The sequence below is a fragment of the Crinia signifera genome, chromosome 9 (assembly GCF_055691185.1).
Source record: "Crinia signifera chromosome 9, ASM5569118v1, whole genome shotgun sequence".
NCBI lineage: Eukaryota > Metazoa > Chordata > Amphibia > Anura > Myobatrachidae > Crinia > Crinia signifera.
The window spans coordinates 31,772,728-31,797,758 of record NC_139225.1 but is presented as its reverse complement, the minus strand read 5'-3'; the positions used below and the strand labels follow the sequence as shown (position 1 = coordinate 31,797,758).

The 25,031-nt window shown below is 46.5% G+C and overlaps 1 protein-coding gene across 6 annotated transcripts in view; it reads right to left on the bottom strand.

Moving 5' to 3' along the window:
* The window catches only part of ATP2B3 (ATPase plasma membrane Ca2+ transporting 3), a 241,887-nt gene that overhangs the window by 143,967 nt on the left and 72,889 nt on the right, over window positions 1-25,031 (bottom strand). For all 6 annotated transcript variants that reach the window (XM_083158705.1, XM_083158701.1, XM_083158700.1 and 3 more), the window contains 2 exons: window positions 8,636-8,855; window positions 5,120-5,463 (listed from right to left, as the gene is read on the bottom strand). In XM_083158705.1, the coding sequence (XP_083014831.1) occupies window positions 5,120-5,321 (202 nt within the window). In that variant the 5' untranslated portion in view covers window positions 5,322-5,463; window positions 8,636-8,855. The remainder of the gene's footprint in view (window positions 1-5,119; window positions 5,464-8,635; window positions 8,856-25,031) is intronic.

Genomic DNA, 25,031 nt, shown 5'->3' with positions numbered 1-25,031 from the left:
AGCATAAGTGGGCTGTGAAGGGGGCATTAAGGAGCGTTCCCAATATCGCTGGCCGCCCCCCACAATACACAATGGAGTTGAGCATTAAATGGAACAGCTAGTTCCATTAATCCTCTATACCCAAAGATCTCACCGTGAAACCTGAAATATGGTTGAATAACAGGGCCATTCAGTGGCTTAATCTCGTCCCAGAGGCAAGATAAATATTGGTGAGTCAGGTCAACTACCTGGCATATATATATATATATATATATATATATATATATATATATATATATATATATATATATATATATATATATAAAGGCTAACTACTCCTCAACTCTATTTATTTATTTATTTATTTATTAACCCCTTCATGACAGAGCCTTTTAAGGTAATTTTTTTTTTTTTTCCTCCTTGCGTTCAAATAAGCGTAACTTTTTTAATTTTCCGGCTATATAGACACATGAGGGCTTTTTTTTTGCGGGACAAGTTGTACTTTTTAATGGTACCATTTACTATACCGTATAATATTCTGGGGAATCAGTAAATAATTCAATGTGGGGTAAAAAGAAAAAAAAACGCAATTCCACAATTTTGCGCTGGTTACGGTTTTTTTGGAGTTCATAGTTCGTTTAAAATGATGGGTTATCTTTATTCTATGGGTCGTTACGATTCCGGTGATACCAAACTTATATAGTTTTCGTTACGTTTTACGACTAAAAAAAAAAATAGAAAATGTTACGGTTTTTCGAATTTGCGTCGCGTCGCCATGTTCTGCGGCTTATAACTTTTTTATTTTTCCACCTACGGACCTGGGTGAGGGCTCATTTTTTGCGGGCTGAAGTGTACTTTTTAATTAATACCATTATGGGATATGGGCGACTTTCTGATCTCTTTTAGCTATTTTTTTTTGGGTAGACGATGCGACCAAAAAACGTAGTTTTGGCGTTGGGGATTATTTTCCGTTTACGCCTTTAACCGTGCGGGATAACTAATGTTATATTTTAATAGATCGGACTTTTAGGAACGCGGCGATACCAAATATGTTTATTTTATTTATTTTTTATTTATTTTTATTTAGGAAATGGGGAAAGGGGGGTGATTTGAACTTTTAATATTTTATTATTTTTTTTTTATTTTTAAACTTTATTTTTTTTTTTTTTTTACTTTTACTACAAGGCCCCCTAGTGTACTTGACCACTAGGGGGCGCGATCGCCTGTACTAGGTTCAGCCATAGAGCTCTATGGCTGAACGTAGTGATTTTATGCACTTCCTATTACATCCTGCCTGAGGCAGGATGTAATAGGTATGCATACACGGACAGCACAGGGGTCTACATTAGACCCCTGGCTACCATGGCAACCGATCGGCACCCTCCGATCGCGCTGCGGGGGGCCCCGATCGGCGCCGGAGGGGGGCGCCCCCCCTCCGATCAGCTATTTAAGCACTGCGGGCGCTTTGCCCGCGGTGCTTAAAGGGTTAAACGGCCACGATCGGCGAACTCGCCGCTCGTGGCCGTGAGAGCAGGGACCTGGCTGTAATATACAGCCATTACCTGCTCTCTATCAAGCCAGCTCACTCCGTGAGCTGGCTTGATTCCCCCTCAACGGACATATGACGTATATATACGTCATATGTCGTGAAGGGGTTAACAGTTTCTTATATATAGCGCACACATATTCCGCAGCGCTTTACAGAGAATATTTGAACACTCACATCACTCCTGCCCGAGTGGAGCTTACAATCTATATTCCCTACCACATGTACACGCACACACAGACATTCTAGGGTTCATTTGTTAGGAGCCAATTAGCCTATCTGTATATTTTTGGATTGTGGGAGGAAACCGGAGTACCCGGAGGAAACCCACGCAAGCATGGGGAGAATATACAAACTCCGCACAGTTAGAGCCATGGTGAGGATCGAACCCATGACCTCGGCGCTGTGAGGCAGTAATGCTAACCATTACACCATCCGTAGTGCCCTCTTAGAGGTGAAGTACCACCACTGACCACTAGAGGCCACTTGATGGACCAGTTTACTCCTTTGTGTGCTAAAAGATGTCATAACAGAAAGTAAAAGCAATGTTTGCAGGGACACTGTTCTGTTTCAAACTTGCTGGATATGGAGAGAGGGAGCTTTGAAGACAGAGATTGGTGGTAGGTGCACATAGAGACTGAGGGTGGAGAGTTTGTGGGCTAACAATTGTCACAGCTCAAAGTAAAAACAATCACAGCTGAAAGTTAAAGTACAGATGATGCGGGAGACATCTTTGCAGGGGATGGCGGAAGAGTCGCCATCCGCCATCCCCCGCCAGCCGCCGTAAGGCAAGATGTGCGTGCGTCCCCTTACAACAGGGCTCCCCCCCCCCCGCAGCCTCACCGACGGTCGCCCCAGGTCCTCGCCGCCTTGCCGCACCCCCCCTAACCCTGTCCGTCTCCCAGAAGTGGAGACGGATAGGGTTCCCCCGTCCCCCCGCCGCATGTGCGTGTGAGACGCACGCTCGTCCCAGTCTCTATCGCCGGCGCTCGCCAGTGCAAGGGATTTTGACAGGCGTATAACTAGTACTGTATAATATCACAAGTGTCTATTGCATTCAAACTATTCGTTTCTTCTTCTTTCTATACAGATATGATGTTACGCAGTATTTCCCTGCTTTCTGGTGCTGATGTATACAGTAGCGCAGTGCACAGATTACCTGTTGCTCAGTTCCAGCCATAAATATGACAGTGAGAGACAACTTCATCAAGACACCAGTTTCATGATACGTTAGGGACCTGCTGACATTAACGACAACGCCACATTCACGTTTAATGTTACTCGAGCTCCTATCAGTTCTGCTTGTCTTATTTTATCATTGAATTATACAGACAGCGCACATCCCTTGATGATGGTCCCCGGGGACAGAAATGTCTCTTTTCTCTGTGTAAGTCATTTATTACACAAATTTATATTGGTGTTCCAGCACAGAATGCTATCTCTGTGCTAATAAACCTGCTTTGTTTATGAGTCTTCTGCTGTAGTTCGTGTCTCCCTGAGGGCTGGATGTATAGCTGATGCCATGACTATTATGAAATGCTACGAGGGGGGAAACCGTAACCACTGGGATGTGACCACATGACTGTGTGCGGCTACTGGAGGGATGGGGGGGGGGGGGGAGGGAGGGGAGGGATGCAGCAGCTGGTCCCCTACAAGACCGCCTACACCTCTCTCATCCAGGGCCGAGACTAGCATTAGGCAGCTGCTTAGGGGATCCAGGATCTGGAGGTATAACTGTTCACAAAATTAAGGAGGACAATGGGACAGTGATGATTTTTGGAACCTATTTTTGGGACAATGAGCCCTATTCAGGTTGGCTCGCTAGACAGCGACAAACGCCACCTGCCACCCGCCGAATGCCCCCCCCCATGCCGCCAAATCCCCTTGATACCATGTGAGGGGATGTGTACGCAAACACATCCCCTCGCATGCATTCGATGGCTGTTCGCCAAAGACGGGGCGGGCGCTGACGTAGCCATAGACATAGCCAGGCCTGCTTCTACAGCGGAACGGCCACAAAACGCCGGCGTTCCGCTGCTACAGGCCCCTGCCCTCCCTCCCCGCAGTGAACGGCCCGGCGAATGTGTAACTCGCCGAACCGGTTTGCTGCCACCGGGGCTGGTGCCGAATTCGTATCGATTGATCCTGAATCAGCCCCAATGTCCATACTTACCTACTGTGACAATTTTTGTGCAGTGCCCTGGAAGAGTGCACACCCCTCCCACATTCTGCACACTTCTTAGTGAAGTGGGTAGATAAAATTCGTTTTTGGGGAGGGGGGCTGGTCCTATTGAAAGGTTATATTGAAATGCGCCATTTTGGTTCCACTTCAGATAAGCGTCTATCACTGCATTTTACCATAAAGGGGTGGTGCCTAATGACGCAGCAGGCCCGGCTCCACCCCATCGTCGCCACCCCTGCAACACCTCATCGAACTTCCCCGGTAGAGGAAACAATTAAAGGTAAATGTCACGATCATGAGTTTGTGGGACAGGGGATTAGCTATGGGGGTTATTCAGACCTGATCGCTGTTCTGCTAAACTGCAGAGCCCTGCGATCAGGGATACGCCGCCCCGACAGAGTGAAATCCCGCCTCGTGCAAGTCTGCAAATCCATTCACAAGCCGCTCACCACCAAATGATTCGCCAGTGTGTGGAGTCTGTGTGTAGCCCAGGACTTACTCAGCGGCTGCGACAGAAACAGTCAGATCGGGGCCGGAGCTGACGTCACATGACTTCCCATCAAACACCTATGCACGTCTGCATATCCCCTGACACTCCCAGAAAATGGCTGCTTACCACCCCCAAACGCCGGCTTTCTTCCCGGCCATATTCTGCAGCATTTGGAGTGGAAATTGGCACGGCTGAATTTTGTGCAGACCCCCTTTGTGAACGGTTGCCGGATGACTGCCCGACGGGGGGGTGCCGACGTTGGAGTTCCGACTGCGAGTGCTCCGACAGGGGGGATCCCGACTGACCAGGGCTATTCTCCATTGTGGGGTTCCACGACCCCCATACAGGGAGAACAGAGCCCGTGGCAAGCGAGCAAGCCACCAAGGGGCTTCTTTGTGCCCTTTTCCCTGTCGGAGCACCGGCAGTCGGCATTCTGACATCGGGATACCCCTGTCGGACCGCCATACTGTCAAAATGCTAGGCATTCCCCTGGGAACGCAGGTGTGTCAGCGGCCATCGGAAAAGTAAGTAATGACCTACTTCTCAGACCGGAGGCTGCAGAAATCATTCGATGGCCAGCGACCATCGAATGATTTCTCCTCCACTAGGGCACATACGAGGGGATATGTAAGAGTATACATCTCTGTTCGCTAGGCTGCAAACAAATGCAGACCTAGCGAACGGGTGCGAATCAGTTTCCGTTTTGAATTTCCTGCAATGCATTGGCCTATGATTCCTCTCTGCCTACGATATGCGTGACATCGGGCTTTCTACCCTCGATGCCTATGTGTATACCGTATTTTAGGTATTAGGATGAATGCTCTTCTTTAGGGGCTTTTAGGTACATTATTGGATTCTGCCAATAGGATGCACCCGACAGCTGGATTTTGGCATAAGCACAGTAGGGAAGTAAGGATGTTACCTTCAGTGGGGGAAGTCTTCAGTCTCCTACACAGGCCGTGCACATCGCCGTAATTATCTTGTATTTTCTGAATGGCCTCAGCTCCTCGCACCTCCATAAGAGAGCGCAGCTCCTGCAAAGTGCAGCCAAAACCTCCGGCATGGTTCTGTTCTCTCCGCTGGTTCTTTGGGTAAAAATCAACTGAGCTGTTCAAATCTCCCATCCTGATTATCTGACGTTATTTCCTGGCCCGAGGAATGTGGGTATAGGTGTGAGTGGATGCGTGTATTCTCCTTTCTCCCAAAACTGGCAGCCACAGTCTTCGCGCTTGGTATCCGTGTGTGTGTATTAGATAGAGGGTGGGCCTGCAGAGACAAAAATACATTGCGTTACATACACATAAGGGACCAGTAAATGGTAAGAATAAAGTACTGTGTTGTACAGATGTATATCATACATGTAGCCTCAATGCACGCCGCCACACGAGGCGCCTGGGGTAAGTGAGCTCTGCAGACATCTTTGCCACGCCAATCGCCACCTCCGACTCCCGTGGTGATTGGCGTAATTCCATCACAATGAGTGTGTCTAATTCGCTCTTCTAGAGATCCAATGAGCAGCGCTAGCGAATCGTGGCGATTCTGCGCTGCGGGTGTGAATTTGGAGTGGCAATCTAACATGAGCGGCCAGAACGGCGCAGCAATAACAGTGACTACATCTGTACGAGTGTCAAATAACACACTGATCAGCAGAGTCCCCTTGTGCGTCCTAGTCACAGGGCACATGGGGGAAGGGGTGAAAACGATTGTGTTTAGGACTTGTCCATATACTGTAAGCACAGCTAAAGCGATCTCTGTAGGGAAGGCAGCTTTGCATGGGCTGTCCTGATGCATAGGCTATATTCTCCTCACCTCTGAGGTGAAGTACTGTCAGTGACCACTAGAGGCTGCTCAACGGATCAAATTACTGCTTAACAGAAAGTGAAAGCAAAATGATCTGTTTTAAACCTGCTGGATATGGACAGAGGGAGCTGTGAAGACGGAGATTGGTTATTGGTAATAGATGAGCAGAATGAGTGTAGAGAAATTCACAGGTTGGGATCTACCAAAAAGTATGGAATCAGGCCCAAATTTGCACCAGGGCCACGGGCCTATATATATTTGTATCATTGGTTCCACCTTTTTCTGATGTTCTAGAGTCCCCACTGCTACCAGATAACTATCACTGTGGGCCTGATTCATAGCTGCTCACTAGGCTGCATATATTCGCTGCTAGTGAGCAGGTAAACGCCCGGCCAGGGAATCCCCGCACTAGCATGTGAGCGGATGAGTACGCTTAGACATCCCCTCGCATATGGCCGCAAGGAGGAGAAATTATTGATGGTCGCTCACCATTAAGTGATTTTTCAAGCGAATTCGGAACTGAGCGATCAGGACTGAATCACCCCCTGTGTATTGCAGGGCACCCCCAGCGGCGTGAACACTGATTGAATATATAAGGAATTGTAACTTCTGAAATAGAGAACATTACATAGATTCCTTCTATCTATATGCAGGCGACTGTAACGCTCCATCTGTTTTGGTCCTACAGGTTTCGGCATGACTCGCTCCCGTCTAAACAGCTGACGTGGCCTCCTTGTAATCTCCCGTCACTAATTCTGGTTCGCTCTCATTGTCACGCTGCTCAGCAGCAGAAGTATCTCACTTATGCAAATGCTACGGAATAGATTTCCTCCAATTAGATCCCAGCAGAACGCACGCTGCCAGCTCAGAGGAGACGCATTGGTGATGAGCGTGCCGGGGAGAATCATAAACAGCCGGCACTTCCCTAGGATTTCCTAGGAGCAAAATTAACTGTCAATGATAATTATCCCTTAACTTAAGGACTGTCTGTCTATACTTCCCCAAAGGTGACAATTACAGATCAGCTTTACTACGACGAGTCCCGATGTTTGCAGCATCCTATTATAGAAACCCTGCTCTTGCCTTAAAGAGACAATATAGCAAGACGTTACACAGAAGGGTTACTTATTGTGCAAACATGGGACCCATTCAGTCCTGATCGCTGCTGTGCAAATTCTCCCAGTGGCCGATTATCGATAAACTGTACATGCGTCTGGGCCTAGGGGTAGAGAGGGCGGAGCCGGCAGAGCACGAGCTCCGGGCGCCGAAAGATCACAGGGCGCTGGAGCCGTGCACGCCCGCTCCCCCACCTGCCCACTCCCCACTGTCAGCCGCTATTTTCAATTCAAGTTTTCCGCTGGACCGCTAGCCAATAGATGCTTGTGGTTCAGCAGCCAATCAGAAGCAGCACTGGTGGGGTGAGCTGGGCGGGCAGGGGATCGGATGCAGCAGAACTCAGTCCCACTTGGCAACAAGCAATTTTAGTCCCCCTTGGCATCGAGCAATATCAGTCCCCCTTGGCAATGCGCAATTTCAGTCCCCCTTGGAAACAAGCAATAGTCCCCCTTGGAAACGAGCCTGAAGCCCCTTGGCATCGAGCCTGAAGCCCCTTGGCATCGAGCCTGAAGCCCCTTGGCATCGAGCATGAAGCCCCTTGGCATCGAGCATGAAGCCCCTTGGCATCGAGCATGAAGTTCCTAGCAATGAGCATGTAGGTAAGTGGCATTTATGTGTCAAATGTTTAATGGGCATTACGGTTTGTTATATAGTATGTAATGGGCATCATGTGTGGCCTTGTGTGTAATTGGCATCACGGCATGCAGCATTATGTGTAATGGGTATTACAAAGTTCGCTAAAATGTACAATGGGCATTACGGTGTGTGGTATAATGTTAGGCCACATCCCCTTTTTCGACACGCAAGATCCCCAACTGCTACAAATCGGAGGGGGGCACGATACACGCCCTTGTTCCGGCCACCATGGCACCTAGCTACACCACTCTCTGGGCCACAATGCGTGTGTGCAAAGCCTGCTAGCGAAAGATTCCTGCTGCTACTTTACCTCTCACTAGCCATTCGCACGGTGATTAACAAGAAGTAGGCTCCTGGGAGTGGTAACCAGCCATATAGAGGTATGGGTCATAGGGTCAACACTGTAAAGGTCGACATACATTAGGTAGACCACTAAAGGTAGACAGAGCTTAGGTTGACACACAAAATAGGTTAAGATGGCTAAGGTCAACAGGGCCGGGCGGTCGACACAACCTGTAACATGGCAGGTAGGAGCTGATTGGTTGGTACTTTACCACTCTCCACTATATCACTTTTCAATGCAAAGGTCGCTCTTAAAACGCCTCTGGTGTCAACCATTTATATGACTAGACCTTTTGACAATGTCGATTGCATGTAGACTTTTTTCATGTGTTGACTACAAACAATGTAGACTATAGCTTTATAATCGATTTAAAATTCTATTTAAATAGGTGACAATGGAAAAACTTGGGTCGTTGCAAGTTAGTCTAGGTTGGGTCAACGTTCGGACTAGCCAGAGCCAGAGTGAGCGCCAGTGCTGCCCAATATCGCCTGTGATTGGCTGGTTAGCAGCACACACCCCTGTCCTACGTGAAAGGAGACTGACCTGTTTAGGATATTGTGGTAGGCGGTGTCATAACACAACGCTCACTGGGGATTTCATTCATGAATGCAACCACATCTAACAGTCACAGGCACCACTGCGAGTCCGAGCTGAGTGGGGGGGCCAATCCATGGACGTTGTTGTTTCCAGTTTCACTCGCGAACTTCTGTTGTTACCCGGTCAGGGGCAAGCACATCTCGTATCTCCGCTGCACTGAGAAAACCTGTGATAAAGAGCAAACGGTCAGCTGGCTGTAATGACCAAGCGCACACAAAATCAAAGACATAGACTCCTGCACTGCCCAACATATTTCATAGTGATGCAAGATAGAGCAGCTCCTGTCCTCCCAAAAAACTGAAGTATTAAAAAATAAAATACAGTATGCAGTGCCACTTATAACCAGCAGGGTGCAGCCCAGGGCACATGCATTCAAAGCTGTTATTCTCCTGTACAATGGGCCTAATTCAGACCTGATCGCATGGCTGCAAAATCGCAGACTGACTGAATCTCCATAGGCCTGATAGTGCCGTCAGAAGATCTAGCCATTCGGCACATTATATACAATGATATGTGGCCAGTGTGTACGGATGCAACATACCGGTGATGTGCGGTCAGGGTAAGCAGAGCACCTCACTGGTAGTCACTGCTTAGTTACACTCTGTGTCATCAGTGGTGACACCAGGGTCAGTCACACCTGGTGCGGCCAAGAGACCCCCCTCTTCCTGTCTTCACCTTGTGCGCCTGAGAAGAGGGTGTGGTTTCTCATAAAGAGGTTGTGACCTTCATTAAAGGAGGTGTGGGTTAGCAGGGGAAGCCCGTAACAACCTCACCCGGGGGCGTAAGGCCTGCCCCATAGACACTTGATGGGAGTTCTAGTGCACATGGCATGTTGCTATGGGAAACCAATCAGAATCTATTTCTTATTTATTTTACACCTTCTAAAATATAATAGATACAGGTCCAGATGTACTAAGCTTGAAAAGTGATAAAATGGAGAGTGATAAATGACCAGCTTTAAAAATGACAGGTAGAAGCTGATTGGCTGTTTGTTTATCACTCTCCATTTTATCACTTTTCAAGGCTTAGTACATCTCGCCCATAATCTGATTGGTTGCCCATAAACAACATCCCATCTGAAATTCAACTCCTATCTAAGTTAGACTACTTTTACATCGCCTGAAATATCCCAGGTTTTGGCACGGGAGTGTGTAAAGTGTAAACGCACCCAGTTGAAATGACCCGGGACGAGCGACTCTGCAATTCAATCCGGGTAGCGAGCAGGGTTAAACACAGATCCAACCTGGCTTGCGGTGCAATGTAAACAGGTAATCCGGGTCTATGTGACTCGTGACCCGTTCAATGAAAATCGCCAGCACTGGGAGATGCTCTCATCTCCCAGCACCAGCTCAGCACCTGCCTCTGCTGATGTCACCCACCCGGCATTGTGCTGCGCGGGAACGGTAGTGGAAAAAGGGTCACAACCCCTTCTAGTGCTGCTGGCTCCTTCTAAGTGACAGGAGCCAGGTGCTACAGGTTAAAAGCAGGCTTGCCTACTCTCCCGGAATGGCCGGGAACCTCCCGGAAATCCGGTCCGCCTCCCGGCCCCCCGGGAAGGTGGGCAAGTCTCCCACACCAAATCCGGTAATTGCCCCCGCTCCCCCCTTGCTTGCTGGTTTAATTACCTGAAATCGCGGGTCCGTGGAGAGGGGGCGGGGCTAAAATTACGCGATCGCGGCATTTTGCATCATTTAAGCCCCGCCCCCTCTTCGCGGCCCGCAAATCACATAGTTTTCCATCATGGGGGGCGGGGCCAAGTGATGTCAGCCTTGCTCCCGCCCCCTGACGTGTTGCCTCTCCAGGCTTCTCCCGGAGAGGTAAAATTGAAAGTAGGCAAGTATGGTTAAAAGGCACACTGTAGCACTGGAAGGGTTACACCCGTGAACAGCCCCCACCCCCCTTGTGATGCCACTGGGTGTCTCTGGTACGTTTGGAGGTGTACCGCTGCTGTAATCTTGGTGTCTCCCAGAAAACGCAGGCATTCCCTAGTCATTGGGAGTGAGGTCCGCTAATGTCACCAGTGGCCTCCTTCTCCCCGCGGCCTTCCCAGCGCTGAGAAAGTCCTGGCTCACTCAGCGCTGCGAGCAGGGGAAGGCTACCCGCTCACTGGGATCCGAACACTCGCAGCCCATCGAGCAGTTCTGAATCGGACCCTTTTTTCTTTTCGTCCACTTGATGATGTAAATCCACTTAGCATATTTACTGTATCAAGCAGAATTGGTAATCATCGTCCACCAATTAAATTAAATTATTTAGCTTTATTGCTGTTCATTATTATTTCAGACCTTCCATTTATATATAAACTTGCGTCCAGTACATTAGGAGCCCAGGACCTACAGAACTTCTGGTACATTAAGTCTGCAATTCCCTAAGTACTTACTATGTATTATAAGAAAACTGATGAATATTTAATCAAAGCTATTTTCTATGTATATTTTTTTTAATAGACTCGGAAATGGCACCGTCATTTGCGTCTGAAATATTTTGTAATATTAATCAGTAATATTAACTTGTATCAGTTCCTTAAAGGTTATACCCCATGGTAGCAGCCATTTTGTGAAGTGAATGATTGCTGACTAGAATACGGTGTTACATGGCCCATAATACGGCCATGAGGCGGCTAACGGATTATACACTTCCCACTACATACATATGGCACGCATGCGGTTACACTGCAATTGTGGGGCAGAGGTATACGGTCGTTAAGTCAACACATATTACGTCGACATACATTGGGTTGACACGGCTTAGGCCGACACGTGGAATAGGTCGACATGGCTGAGGTCAACAGGGTTGGAAGGTCCACACAAGCATTTGGTCGTCAATGGCTAGGTCGACAGTCAAAAAGGTCGACATGAGTTTTTCAGTTTTTTTTTTATCGAGCCAACATGTGCCGACAGGCGGTATTTCATGCTCTTTGGGTGTAGATATGGGTGCATGCAGAGCTATATCTTGCACCAGGTAAAGAGTTGCTGCATGTGCGCATTGTTAGCGACGGCAACTTTTGCTAATGCTTGCCACAGACTCGCGTGCAAGTCCCTCATCCCTCCAAGCTACTTGATAGACTTGCCCACACTCACCTCACACACTTTCAGAACTCACACCACTTATTGGACCCACCTCAGTCAGGCATTCCTTCCCAACACTCCACAGAGACAGCGATGACTAACAATCTGGTCACTTTATCTATACCTCATCTCTTAGCAAACGGGATGCAGTTTAAATCCCGGCAGTTGGGATCCCGGCGTTCAGAATCCCGACCGCCGAAATCCCGACACTTTCTCCCTCCGTGGGTGTCCACGACACCCCTGGAGGGAGAATAAATTAGTGTGCCGAGCGTAGCGAGGCACCGGGCCCACTGCGTGGCGAGCGCAGCGAGCCCGCAAGGGGGGGTGATCCACGTCCCCCCTTGTCGGGATTCCGGTATCGGGATTTTGAACGCCGGGATTTCATACTGAATCCTAGCAAACTAATCAGCTGTTTCAATATCAACTGTACACGGATGATACTCAGCTCTACCTATCCTCCCCAGACCTGTCACCATCTGTATTGGGCCTGGTCACTGAATGCCTTTCTGCTGTCTCATCTCAGATGTCATCTCGCCACCTCAAACTGAATATTTAAAAAACAGAATTATATTTCCATTGACCAATAGTAGTTATTAACCCGATATCTCTCTTTCACGGTTGACACGACAATCACTCCTACCCTACAAGCTTGCTGCCTAGTGGGGTCTTCCTTGACTCCAAACCACCCTTTGTTCCCCACATGCAATCTCTCTCAAACTCACACTACATGCATCTAAAAACACATCCAAAATACAATCATATCTTACACAAGACACCACTAAAACTTTAATCCATGCTCTCATCATCTTCCGCATGGATTTTAGCAATATTCTCCTTATTGGTCCTCCCCAATACAGACTCTCACCACTACAATCCATACGGAATGCAGCTGCGAGGCTAATCTTCCTGGCTAGATGAAGAAAATTAGCCATGAACCAAACTACACCAACGTTCATCTCTTCCCTTATTTCAAGATATTTCCCAAGCCGACATAATACGATCTGCATCTCTCATCCACACTCCATATCCGTTCCCATTCACGATTGCAGGACTTTTGTCGGGCTGCCCCCACTCTGTAAAATTCCCTCCCACGCATAGTAAGACTCTCCTCCAGTCTCCAAACCTTTAAGCATTCCCTGAAAACTCCCCTCTTCTGGCAGTGTATCAGATACGAGAACCACCCACATAACCTTTATAAACCTTTCCTATCCAATCACATCCCCGCTGTACAGCCCTCACATATCCTCCCTTATTTTCTCTGTCACTTTCACATCCTCCTGACCCCTGGCCAACATTGCTGGGGCACCGTATCATACAGCCCACCAGAACCTCTGCAATCTGGTGGACCACTATCAGGGCTATTTTTGTGCAGGCTCCAGCAGGAACTGTGGCCCTTATTTTAGTTCACTCTTTCTGACAAAATATTCCTCAGATGGACAAACCCATGTGCACTGCATTTGTGGCAGGTGTAAAACCCCACCCAAATCTAATTATCTCTGCACAAGTAACACCTGACTCACCTGCAGTGCACATGGGTTTGTCCATCTGAGGAATATTTTGTCAGAAAGAGTGAACTAGAATAAGCCTGCACAAAAATAGCCCTGACCACTATACAATAGAATCTGCGGTTCCCAAACTGTGGGTCCTGACCCTAAAGTGGGTCCCGATCACCTCAGCATGGGGTCACGACTCCATGTTGCTGACCATCAGATTAATGTGTCTGTGGAGGGGGGACGGGGACAGGGGATAACTCATTAAGTAAAAACCCTCTGCTTCCCTCTTCCATCCCCTTTCCCCCTTTTACACCCCCTCATTACTCACTGCCTCCCTGTCACAATAGTGGCGACTTCACTGACCACACATGTGGCGGCCATTCTGTGGTAACTTGCTGGTGTCCTGTAATAATTTTTATTGTCTGACGCGGTCCCAGAACAAAATAGTTTGATAACTCCTGCAATAGATAACCGCTATCCTTGTGTATCATTGCCTATTTACCCATTGATTGTAAGCTTGTGAGCAGGGCCCTTCTACCTCTATGACTATATGTTATTACCCAGTGTTGTATTATCACTGCTGTCTCGAATTGTAAATCGCAATGGAACTCGCTGCGCTACATAAGAACCTGGTAATAAATAAAGTAATCAAGCCAACAATCTCCACTTGAAAGCCTCATTTTTTCCCAGTCCTGCAAATGATGACATCACAGCGGCTTGAGTTACAGAGTCCCTGACTCCAAATGTAATAATGTCAACACAACGATCGTGTTACCCAGGTCGCGTCCTTGCTAATACGGTGTAACAAAAGCTGAGGTCACAGTAATGGCCTTCCCTGGAGAACATGTGGGTCAGGGAAACCGTAGCCTTCTGTTACCTAAGCTCGCAAACACCAGCTAAGCAAGAAATCAGTGTTGGAGGACATGCCCTGTCAGAACAGATGTATGTGAGAGGGCGAGATAGGGCTCTTTGGGTGGTTAATACAAAACCAAGTTGGCAGGATAGACGTAATCCGACAATGTCTGTACACTCTTGCTTTCCATTATAAACATCAATGAATAATAACTTCCTGCCTGTAGTCTTAATAATGCTACTCTCACGTAATGTGCATTTCCAGCAGCCTTAGTCCACCCTTCTAGACCAAGGACGTGATACACATTGTGAGAAATGGTAACAGAGTGGAGCTGATTAATATTTTAGTAACACCATCACTGCAGCTTCTCTAGGTCTCCGAAATCTGACTGTTTATGATCTACGCTGCCACCAAACATTCTCTTCTTCAAAGAAACCTGTTTGCAGCTCCGGGAAGCTCCAACCGGCCGAACCCTCCATATTCCAGCAGGAGAGTTCACACACACTTGCAGGTGCTCTGAAAAGGGCAGTTTATGTTTCGGATCTGCGCAACAGCAAGTTTTTTTTTTGTTATGGACACATCAACAGCAACTACCAATCCCCCCCATCTGTACAGATTTTTATTTGATACATCTGAGGGAGATGGTATTAAGAGAGAAAAGGCCTAATTCAGACCTGATCAAGAAGCACCTTTCTTCTCTCAAATGGACATGCTGCCCTGCAGGTGGGGCAGATGTAACATGTGCAGAGAGAGTTAATTACAACAAGTTGGACCTGATTGACTCGAGATTTATCCTATGTGCAGGAGGATCAATCTCTTGCAATCTCTTGGTTATATCCAATGGCACGGGATTGTGCATTGGGTCCTACACATCAGGCACATAAGATTTTGTCGGATAAATTGACCCATTCCACCTGAATTGGGTCAAATCTGACAAAATCTCACAAGGGCCCTTTAGATTTGGGTGGGGTGTGTTCAAAGTGAAATCTAAATTGCAGTGTAAGAATAAAGCAGCCAGTATTTACCAAATACAAAACAACTCAAATCTAAATCTCTCTGCACATGTTACATCGGCCCCATCTGCAGTGCAGCATGGTTTTGTCTATTTGAAAAAAAAAGTGGTTTACTATATGTTCAGGTCTGAATTAGGCCGGAATACCAGCCAATCCACTTGTAACTGCCATGTCATAGGCTGTGTTTGAAAAATGACATTTAAGATCCGATTGGTTGGGACTTTATATCTCCTGTCTTTAACGTTCTCCAAGTTTTAAAACATCTGCCCCTATGTCGCTGTGTTTACATTCTCCAGTGACATCATAGTTTTGACAACTTTTTAAGCGTTTTGGGGCAGGATGATGTCATTTTAATACTTTTGTGATTGTAAATCAGGGGTGGTGGCCGGTTATATGTATACAGTGGGGTCATTCCTGTTATCAGCAAGATCATCGCGGCATTGTATGCACTTTACGGCGGCATGAACTCAGCAAAAGTTTATGCTTCCCCAACCAACTTTGTTCAAATTCGTGCTGATTTCAGCCTGCGAAGGGTGCGAGTCAGGGTACTGGTCCCGACTATAACTTGCTGCGACAACGGCTCACTGCACGCATCACAAACAATAGGATTGACCCCAGTATCTGATAACTGCAAAGACTAAAAACTGATCGTATTTTATACTCTGACTTTCAGCTGTTGGAATAATTATTCTATGTTTTACAATTATTAAGAGCTTTTAAATCATTATTAGTTGTCATACGTTCATGCCAAGGAGTAATTACTGATGTAATTGGCATATTTGTTTTATGAGTTCCCTTTGTTTAATGCAAGCATACTTTGATTTTTGGATAACAGGCTGAAAGACAGTGGAAGCTTTGCAGCACATATACTGGCTCAGTGCAGCAATGGACTGGACCGCAGGGGTACGAGAGGAACCCACAGTGGTCCCACTCTCCGAGGGCCCACCCCATCCTCTAGGGATTGTTTTCCAGACTGTCCACTCGAATTATACACTATACTGTACATTGCGACATGGAATCACATACACTGGATGGAAATAAAGGGGACATTCTGATGCACACGCTATATAGCGAGTTTGGCCCCGTCCCGATGTTTTGGGGACTGCGCATAATACACTTGGTCTATTATGCGCAGCTTCCCTTTGCGAATGGCTTCGGCGACCTGCATAGTCCCAGAGAAGTTCGCAAACATCGGGGCGTGCCAGGGGCGGATGGCAGCAGGAATGGGGCTTGTCCATAGGAATTCCCCGCATTTTATGGGTATCCCCATGGAAATGCTGAGCATTCCTATGGGTGTGGCGGTGGGCCGATGCCTGCTGGGGTCGGGCCGCTGACGTCCTGTGACAGTTTTTCGGCCAGGCACAGGCATATAAAAGTCAGTTTTTACTGACTTCTATTTGCGAAGGCAGAGAAATCACTCGAGAAGTCATTGGACAATCAAATTATTTCTCCTGCAGCGGAGGCATGGGAGGGGATGTGTTCTCGTACATATCCCCTCACATGGTACCGAGGGTAATCGTTGGCAGCGAGGGGGCAGGTGTTCAGACGGGGCTGCAGGCAGCGTCTCAGGCGCTCATTAGGCTGCAATGTAGCTTACTGAGCCAACCTGAATCGGACCAAAAGACAGCATACAAGGTTGACAGCTCGGCAATTTACAGGTTACAGAATGGCAGGTTTTTCAGCAGGCAACATATAGGCTTCAAAAAGTGGGTACAATACTCCAGCAATCCTTATCGTAATCCCCACATTCCCTCAGCCTATTGCCCAGCCACTAACTGGCACTGGGAACCCTGACCCTCTGCTCTGACCAAACATTTAACAGGAAACCACAGGTGTTGTCAATTAGCAGACAGTGATTCACCTTAGTTCTTAGGAAAACCCGGCCTTGATCTAATCAGTCCTACTGTACCACTACTGCTGCGGCTGCTCTAAAGCTTGATCCTGTTGTTCCACATTACCTTCATGTGGAACAATGTTACCTCTGCCTCTGCCACAATATACGTGTTACATTATACTGCACAGGACTATGGTGCATTTTCTACAGTGCCTTAATCTGGTAAATTGTCAATCATAGAATAGATTTATAAAGGTCGGATACACCCTTAAGCATGGGGCCCCCTATCAGCGCATTCACCTAGACATTGGCTCAATGGAAATACAGCTTGTTGGGCATGGTTATTAATGATAGGTGATAAGGATGTTTTTTCCCTATAGTATTAACTTACAATGTTCAGGTGCCTACACAATTCTGAGTAGAAGTGGTAACAGTCAGAGGCTCCAATGGGACAGTCTCCAGGGGAATGAACGCGTGTGATCTGACTAGCTGGATACAATTGTAGGGGAATAAAAAATGCTTGATTTTAATAAAATGTTAGTACTGTGAGATAGATCACATAGACCGGGTAAAAAGTTTGGACACTCACATGTATTCCAGCAGTAACAGGTTACAACGTTCCCTTTAGCAGTCAAAGTAACAATCCAGGTAAATATCACAAGGCTCCTATCGTAATTCCAGACCCCCAGCCTATCACCTGGGCAGCTGGACCACCGTCAGGAGCATTTGACCTGTCTACAGAAACCATTTTTAAAGGCAGCTCACAGGTGCAACTCATCGTGGCTGCAGTTGATTCCTGAGCTGCAACTAAAACCTGGACTGGATCCCTGTTTAACTGCTGTGATGGAAAAACATATTAACCCTGTCATAGTACATATGTGTAATTAACCTTGCTGTGACTTCTCTCTCTGATAGAGTGGGTCACTCACCAAACAGATCACTGCGGACTTGTAGCAATCTGATTGGTAAATGGCCAGCGCTGTCCGATATCTAGTCATTACAGTCTCTTATTGAATATGAGGTTTCGTGTCAAAGACACAGCAAAGGGTCCAACATCAGAGATGTTGCGGGCTACACCGAGTCACCATGAGAGACCTGCAGTCTGCCATCGAACTCCTGCAGTATTATTTATTTATTTACAGTTTCTTATATAGTGCAGCAGATTCTGTTGTGCTTTACAATTGTAGACAGTGATAGAACAAACTGGGTAACAACAGACATGGAGGTAGGAGGGCCCTGCTGCAAGCTTACAATCGATAAGTATGGATTGTAGTACCAAGAAAGATTCATGGAGTTCACATTGAATAGGTCGGCTCTACCATTAGGCAGCTGCCTGGGGAGCCAGGATCTGTTGGGGCACCGAGTCTGCCTATCACAAAATGAAGCATGTCTATGAGGAGGAAATCCTTATTGTTCTTAATGGAGGTGGTGGCTATGGAACTTCTAATACACCACCACCACACTTTTACTTGAGGGTCTGGAAAGAGGATCCGGATGATAGGTTGAAAGTCAATAGATTGACATTAATAATGTCGACATGCACAAGGTCGACACACAAAAGTGGCAATGGTTGACGCATGAAACGGTCATGGGTAAGTATACTTTGTAAGTATTGTGTTCATCGGGATGTCCCTCTAGGTCTTCTGACAGCCGATTCCCCAACCACCGGTCGCACATACTGAATGCAGTACACTGTATCTGAGTATGTTTATTAACTTTATACTGTCAACGGGGTGTGTCTACTGCCTTTTTTTTTATATTTCGGTTATAAAGGGTTATCAGTACCAGTGGGCCTTTGATGCACTGCAAGCTGATACTTGTCGTTCTCCAAGTAAAGATACTTGGAGAACCACCTGGTGTTCCTGACTGTGTGGGAACCAGCATGGTGGACAGTACCAGAGGCATTTTGAATTTGGAGCCAGCAGCCAATTGCAGCTCTGGCAGCCAGTCAGGAGCAGCTGCAGTCCACTGTCATTTCCTGTGCTGCTACTTTAGTCTAGGGTGACCAACTCATCCCTTTAATCTGGGACACATATTAATTACCCAAGTTCTGTGGCTGGCTTTCATCTGGTTTTAAACTGCCACACCTCAAGACTCCATTTCACCTAGTTTTAAACTGCCACAGAACCTGTGTAATTAATATGTGTTTCCCGGATTAAAGGGATGAGTTGGTCACCCTACTTTAGTCCCAGGCCTAGGCAATCGCGCCTAGGGGCACCACGCAATGTCCTGCGGCCTCATTCCGAAACCGGTGATCAGAACGGTAAATTGTATGGGGACCTCAAGGTGATGTTGGTGGGGAATCTGGTAGTCCCAGGTCCCGCAATTTCTGATGACAATCCTGACTGCAATAAATGGATCAGAAGAGGCATCAAATCAGCAGTCCAGAATCATGTTGCCACCACTTGCAGATCTTCCTCCATGCTCCAGCGTCAGGAAGCTCTCCGTGCTGCAAAACTTACATAGCATGAAACTGCTCTGAGCATGGGATGCATCACCGATGACTGTGTCTGAATCATGTCCATGGAGAGAGGAGGTTGGGGGGGGGGGGGGGGGGGGAGCAGTAGAAAGAGGAGGTAGAATGAGGGGAAGGAATGCTTGAATTTCAGTTGCTATGACGACAAGAAGTGGTTCTGCTGCAGTGACGAGCTGCTGTTGTTTTTTTGTGTACAGAGGAATAGAAAATATTTTTTCCAACCCCCTGGTAGCAGTCTATACCACTTAGGCAGAGCGGCGAGTGCAAAGGAGGCAGACATTTATTTAGCAAACGTAGTCATGCAACCATCTCGCTGAGAAGTGCTCTCAGTTTATTCCCTGGTAAATAATGTCCAGTATGTACAAAATATACAGAGACTTACAGGCAATTGCAATGGAAATTGTGTCTTCCCTATAACGCCTGAGCTGCCTTAAAAGAGGATGGCATAATAATATTAAAATGCAGATGAATGATTCACATAATAATGAAACCACAGTCACGATTACACAACCAGTAGCATTTCTAACATGTGGGAAAGTGTCTGTATGTACAGGGTTGGATTGGCCAACAGGGATACAGGGGAACCCCCAATGTGCCCTTCTGTCAGGAGGCCTACTCTCTCCTACCATCGATGGTTCAAAATCATCGAGGGTTTATAGCCGATGTAAAATACTTTTGCCATCAATGGGAGAGAACCAGATGGTTTCCTTCCATCGATGGCACAGCAGAACCAAATATATATATATATATATATAAACACAGGGGGCCCAGCACTCACTACAACAAACTAACTCACCTTAACATTCAAATAATCAATTAAATAAATAATGGGGTTTTAGTTCATGAATTGATCAATGCATTTAAGCTTGCAGCCCATCGCCAAGGGACCCCATTTCACTGCAAGTCCTACACTAACAACTGATTTTCATGGGAACCTGGCAACTGTTTGCACATCATAGCACCCTAGATAAGCTCATTTACCTGAAACCTGTGACAGCTGCCCCTTTAATACTAATTCAGGTGCTGTGTTTGGGATTGTCTCACCTTTAAAAGCCATAAGGACATGGCAGTTGAGCCTTAACCCAGGAAAATAACACATGTTCATTTTAGCTATGATGTGCAAACAGTTGCCAGGTTCCCATGAAAATCAGTTGTTAGTGTAGGACTTGCAGTGAAATGAGGTCCCTTGGCAATGGGCTGCAAGCTTAAATGCATTGATCAATTCATGAACTAAAACCCCATTATTTATTTAATTGATTATTTGAATGTTAAGGTGAGTTAGTTTGTTGTAGTGAGTGCTGGGCCCCCTGTGTTTGTAATTACTAGACTGTGTGGTCACAGGCCAATGCACCCCATCCTGGGAAGTGGGTGCTGTTTGCACCCTATTCTTAGGAATGGCGAGTGTGTTGGTACTTCTGTATATATATATATATATATATATATTTTTTTTTTTAACCAGGTTTTCACAGAGCATAGCTCCACCTCTGACGCACCTTAAATCATACTTATATTCATATATATATATATATATATATATATATATATATATATATATATATATATATATCAGTGACGTGCGGTGAGATCAGTCACTGGTGAGGCTCTGTATTTTTTAAATTATTATTTTTATGATTACCAGTTATTTATATAGCGCACACATTTTCCGCAGCGCTGTACAGAGTATAGTTGAACATTCACATCAGTCCCTGCCACAGTGGAGCTTACAATCTATATTCCCTACCACATGTACATGCACACAGACATTCTAGAGTTATTTTTTGTTGGAAGAAAATTAACCCACAGTACTAATATGTAAGCAATCAACTTATGCTTTTAAGTGATGCCCAAATAAACAGACATCAATTACAATAGTGCTCATGAAAGGTACAATTTATGCTCCAAATCCTTACTCTGATAAAGTATTTATCCAAGAAAACCAACAGTTTGCATTACAATGTTGCCAGTCTGGAAAGTGAAGGATGACAGATAGTACAAACAAGTACAAAGGAAATCCCAAAATACCCACCAGTGAGGGAGAGAAGGAATACATACTGTATCTAAGCCGTACCTGGGCTCGCAGAGTCCGGGTCTCACCATGATGCAACCTTCCTCGCAGGGGCGTAACTAGAACTTTGTGGGCCCCATAGCAAAATTTTGCAAAGGGCCCCCCTAGCCTTTGTTACTACATTGCCCCTTAGGGGGTAGGAGAGAGAGACAAATAGGGTGTCAGGGGGGAAAAAACACAGAGAGAGTGAGAGGTTAGATATAAAGAGAGGTGTTTCATGGGACAAGAGGGAATTAGAGAGATAAGGGTGTTAGGGAGAAAAAAGATAAAGGGATTAGTGTGGATAAAGAGATGGGGCATTAGGAAGACAGAGAGATGGTGTCAAAAGGGAGGGGAGAAAGAGAGAGTGAGAGAGAAGGGGACAGGTGCGAGCAGGAATGAAAGTGTGCCAGGAAGGGAGGAAAAGAGAAAGAGGGGATTTAAGATAGAGTTTCAGTGAGAGAAAATGGAACAAAAAGTTGTTCATGAGAGACAGTGTCCAAGGCAGAGAGATCATGTCAGGGACTGAGAGAAAGGATGGGACAGTGTCAGGGAGACAGAGAGAGAGGAGCACCAGAGAGTGTTAGGGAGAGAGAGAGGAAGGAAGGAGTGAGCAGGAGAAACTACAGCACAGGATGGGGTGGCATAGATAGACATATGACCATAGGGGGGCATGGGCAAATTAATGTATAGAGCACCATATGGGGGTGTAGGTGGGGGGGTGGGGGGGTGGAGAGGTAAGTGAATCATATGGGGGCATAAAATGGTGGATGGACAAAAAGAGTGATGGAAGCGGGGCTAGACGGACAGAAGTATTGGGCACAGACAGACATTTGGATGAGAAAGGGCATATATGGACAGATGGAGCACCATATGGAGGCATACATTGATTGAGGGATTGATTGAGGGACAGGGGGTGGGCATAGATAGATGGGGGCATGGATAGACAGGGTACAATGTGGGTCACAGGTGGAGGATAGAGGAGAGTGGATCTCATGTGTGGCATGGTTCAAGTGTGATCATTCTGTGCCCATCAGCCATGCAGCACTGACACTGTTACTGAAACTATGCTTTCAGGGTCTCTGGGCACACACTATGAGCAACTCCATTTCCTGCCTCCCTCCAAGGAAAAAAACTTAAGTGCCCTGAACCCAGCAAACAGAAGTACTAATTAAAAGTAAAATATAAAAAAAAAATAATTCAAAAGAGTGCAGTGGAATTGCCTACACTATGTAGATATTTTTTACCAATGTAGAAATGACAGTGTAGATTTGAAGTTTGGGGATAGGGGGGCAGCTCACCGACAGCGGGACTCAGCAGGTACCTTCCGATCAGCTGTGCCAGTCATGCTCCAGACAGGGGACCTCACCGGCAGTCTCTGATCCTTCATGTGACAGCCGCGCTTCTCCCTTCAGTGTGCGGCTGCCCCAGGTCTCCTCTGCAGCGGCCGACGATGGGTCCCAGCTGAATCAGTCATGGAGTCTCCTCTGGAGCGACTGCTGCATCGGCCACCGGGTCTCCTGTTATGCAGCTCTGGCAGTGGCTGCGCTCCCCCTGAGCTGCTGGCACACAGAACGGGGAACGCTACTGTACCGGCCCCTGCTCTGTATGCAGACTGTGATGTGCTGCCCTGCACTCCCGCTCCCACCGCCGGAGATGCCGCTACTCTCACCGCCGCCAATGCCTGCCACCACAGATGCCACTGCCGCGCCCGCTCCTCACTACAACCGCCGCCGATGCCCGACATTTTGCAGGTCATACAGTACCTTCTGGGGTGGGGGTGTCTGATTATGAGTGCCCCTCGGCTGGACCAGCTGCTGCAGGCTCTGGTCACAGTAGAAAGGGCCGGCACTGAGCGCAGATACAGGCTGTCAGTGTATGACAGCCTGTACCCGCTGTCCTATCACATCTGCCTCAGTGACATCCCTGTCACTGAGGCAGATGTGTAATTGCCGCTTCCCCATTGATTTCTAATGGGCTTTTCTGACTGTTACTGTGCCCGTCCTAAGCCCCGCCCCTCGCTGCTGACAATATTCAATTATCAGCAGGAGGCACCGCTCTCAATGCCGCCCAGCTTCCTCACAGTGTCCCACCACATAAATGATTTAAAAAAAAAATACAAATAGGATATTTCTTGCACAGTATACGTGTTTTAAATATGTTTGTATTTTTTTTTTTTATCATTTATGACAGGTGAGGCACTGCCTCCCCTGCCTCCCCTGACTGCACGTCCCTGATATATATATATATATATATATACACACACACACATTTATACATACACACAGAGGACCTGCACTCTCACCCTCACATTAGATAGCCGCTGGGGTGCCGTATATATAGTAGTGCAAAAAAAGTACTATATAGGGGGAAACAGCACTCACCAGACTTGTATTAAATGATGTCATCCAGGGAAATGTCCAAGTTTTAAGGCCTTATTGTGTACCATTAAATGTGGACATTTACCTGGATGACACCATTTAATACAAGTCTGGTGAGTGCTGTTTTCCCCCGGGGGAGATTATATATATATATACACACATACATATATATATACATACACACATACAAAGACACAAATTACCCCAACCACGCTCAATAAAACAATAGCAGCACCTCTGAAGGATCCCCTGTTAGCTGAGATCCGAAGGTTTTAGAGATTAGGGAAAGAAAGTTTCAGAGTGCACTAGCAACAAAATTGATAAAATAATGGTATTTAATAAAGGACACTCAATACATTTGATGAATAATTTTCGGTAATTTAGACTTCCAGAAAGTGTAGCGAGACCAACGCGTTTCGTCACCGAAATGACTTAATCAGGGGCGAAGGAAGCAGTTTGTAACAGAGTACAATTGTGCTGTAAATTATAATACAACATTGTAAGTTTGAACGCATTGCCCTTTTTAGATCACTGTCACATAAGGCCTGTATGGTAATGGTTGTTTTTTCCAAAATTGTGTTTGTTCTTTTAGATTGGCTAGATCCCCATTGCTGATTACCTATGTCATGGGTCCTCAAACTGCGGCCCTCCAGATGTTGTGAAACTACAAATCCCAGCATGCCTTGCCACAGTTTTGCTATAAAAACTGTGGCAAGGCATGCTGGGATTTGTAGTTTCACAACATCTGGAGGGCCGCAGTTTGAGGACCCATGACCTATGTTATTGGGGGCCAACATATTTAAACCAATTGCAAATTCCTGATCTGATTTGCTTTATTCAGCTTGATTTTTATCCAGATATTTGGCGGTATGTAAGTACTTACCTTTCATTGCCGTTTTTTGAGCACTGTCACATAAGAACTGTATATGGTAATGGTTGTCTTTCCAAAATTTTGTTTGTTCTTTTAGATTGGCTAGATCCGCATTGCTGATTGCCTATGTTATTGGGGGCCAACATATTTAAACCAGTTGCAAATTCCTGATCTGATTTGCTCTATTCAGCTTGATTTTTAACCTGATATTTGGCGGTATGTAACTTCCTTTTTATTAAGTGGTTTCCCCCTTTTTTGAATGGTTTGCCCCACATTTAACCTCTTGGGACCATTAATGCATGATCACAG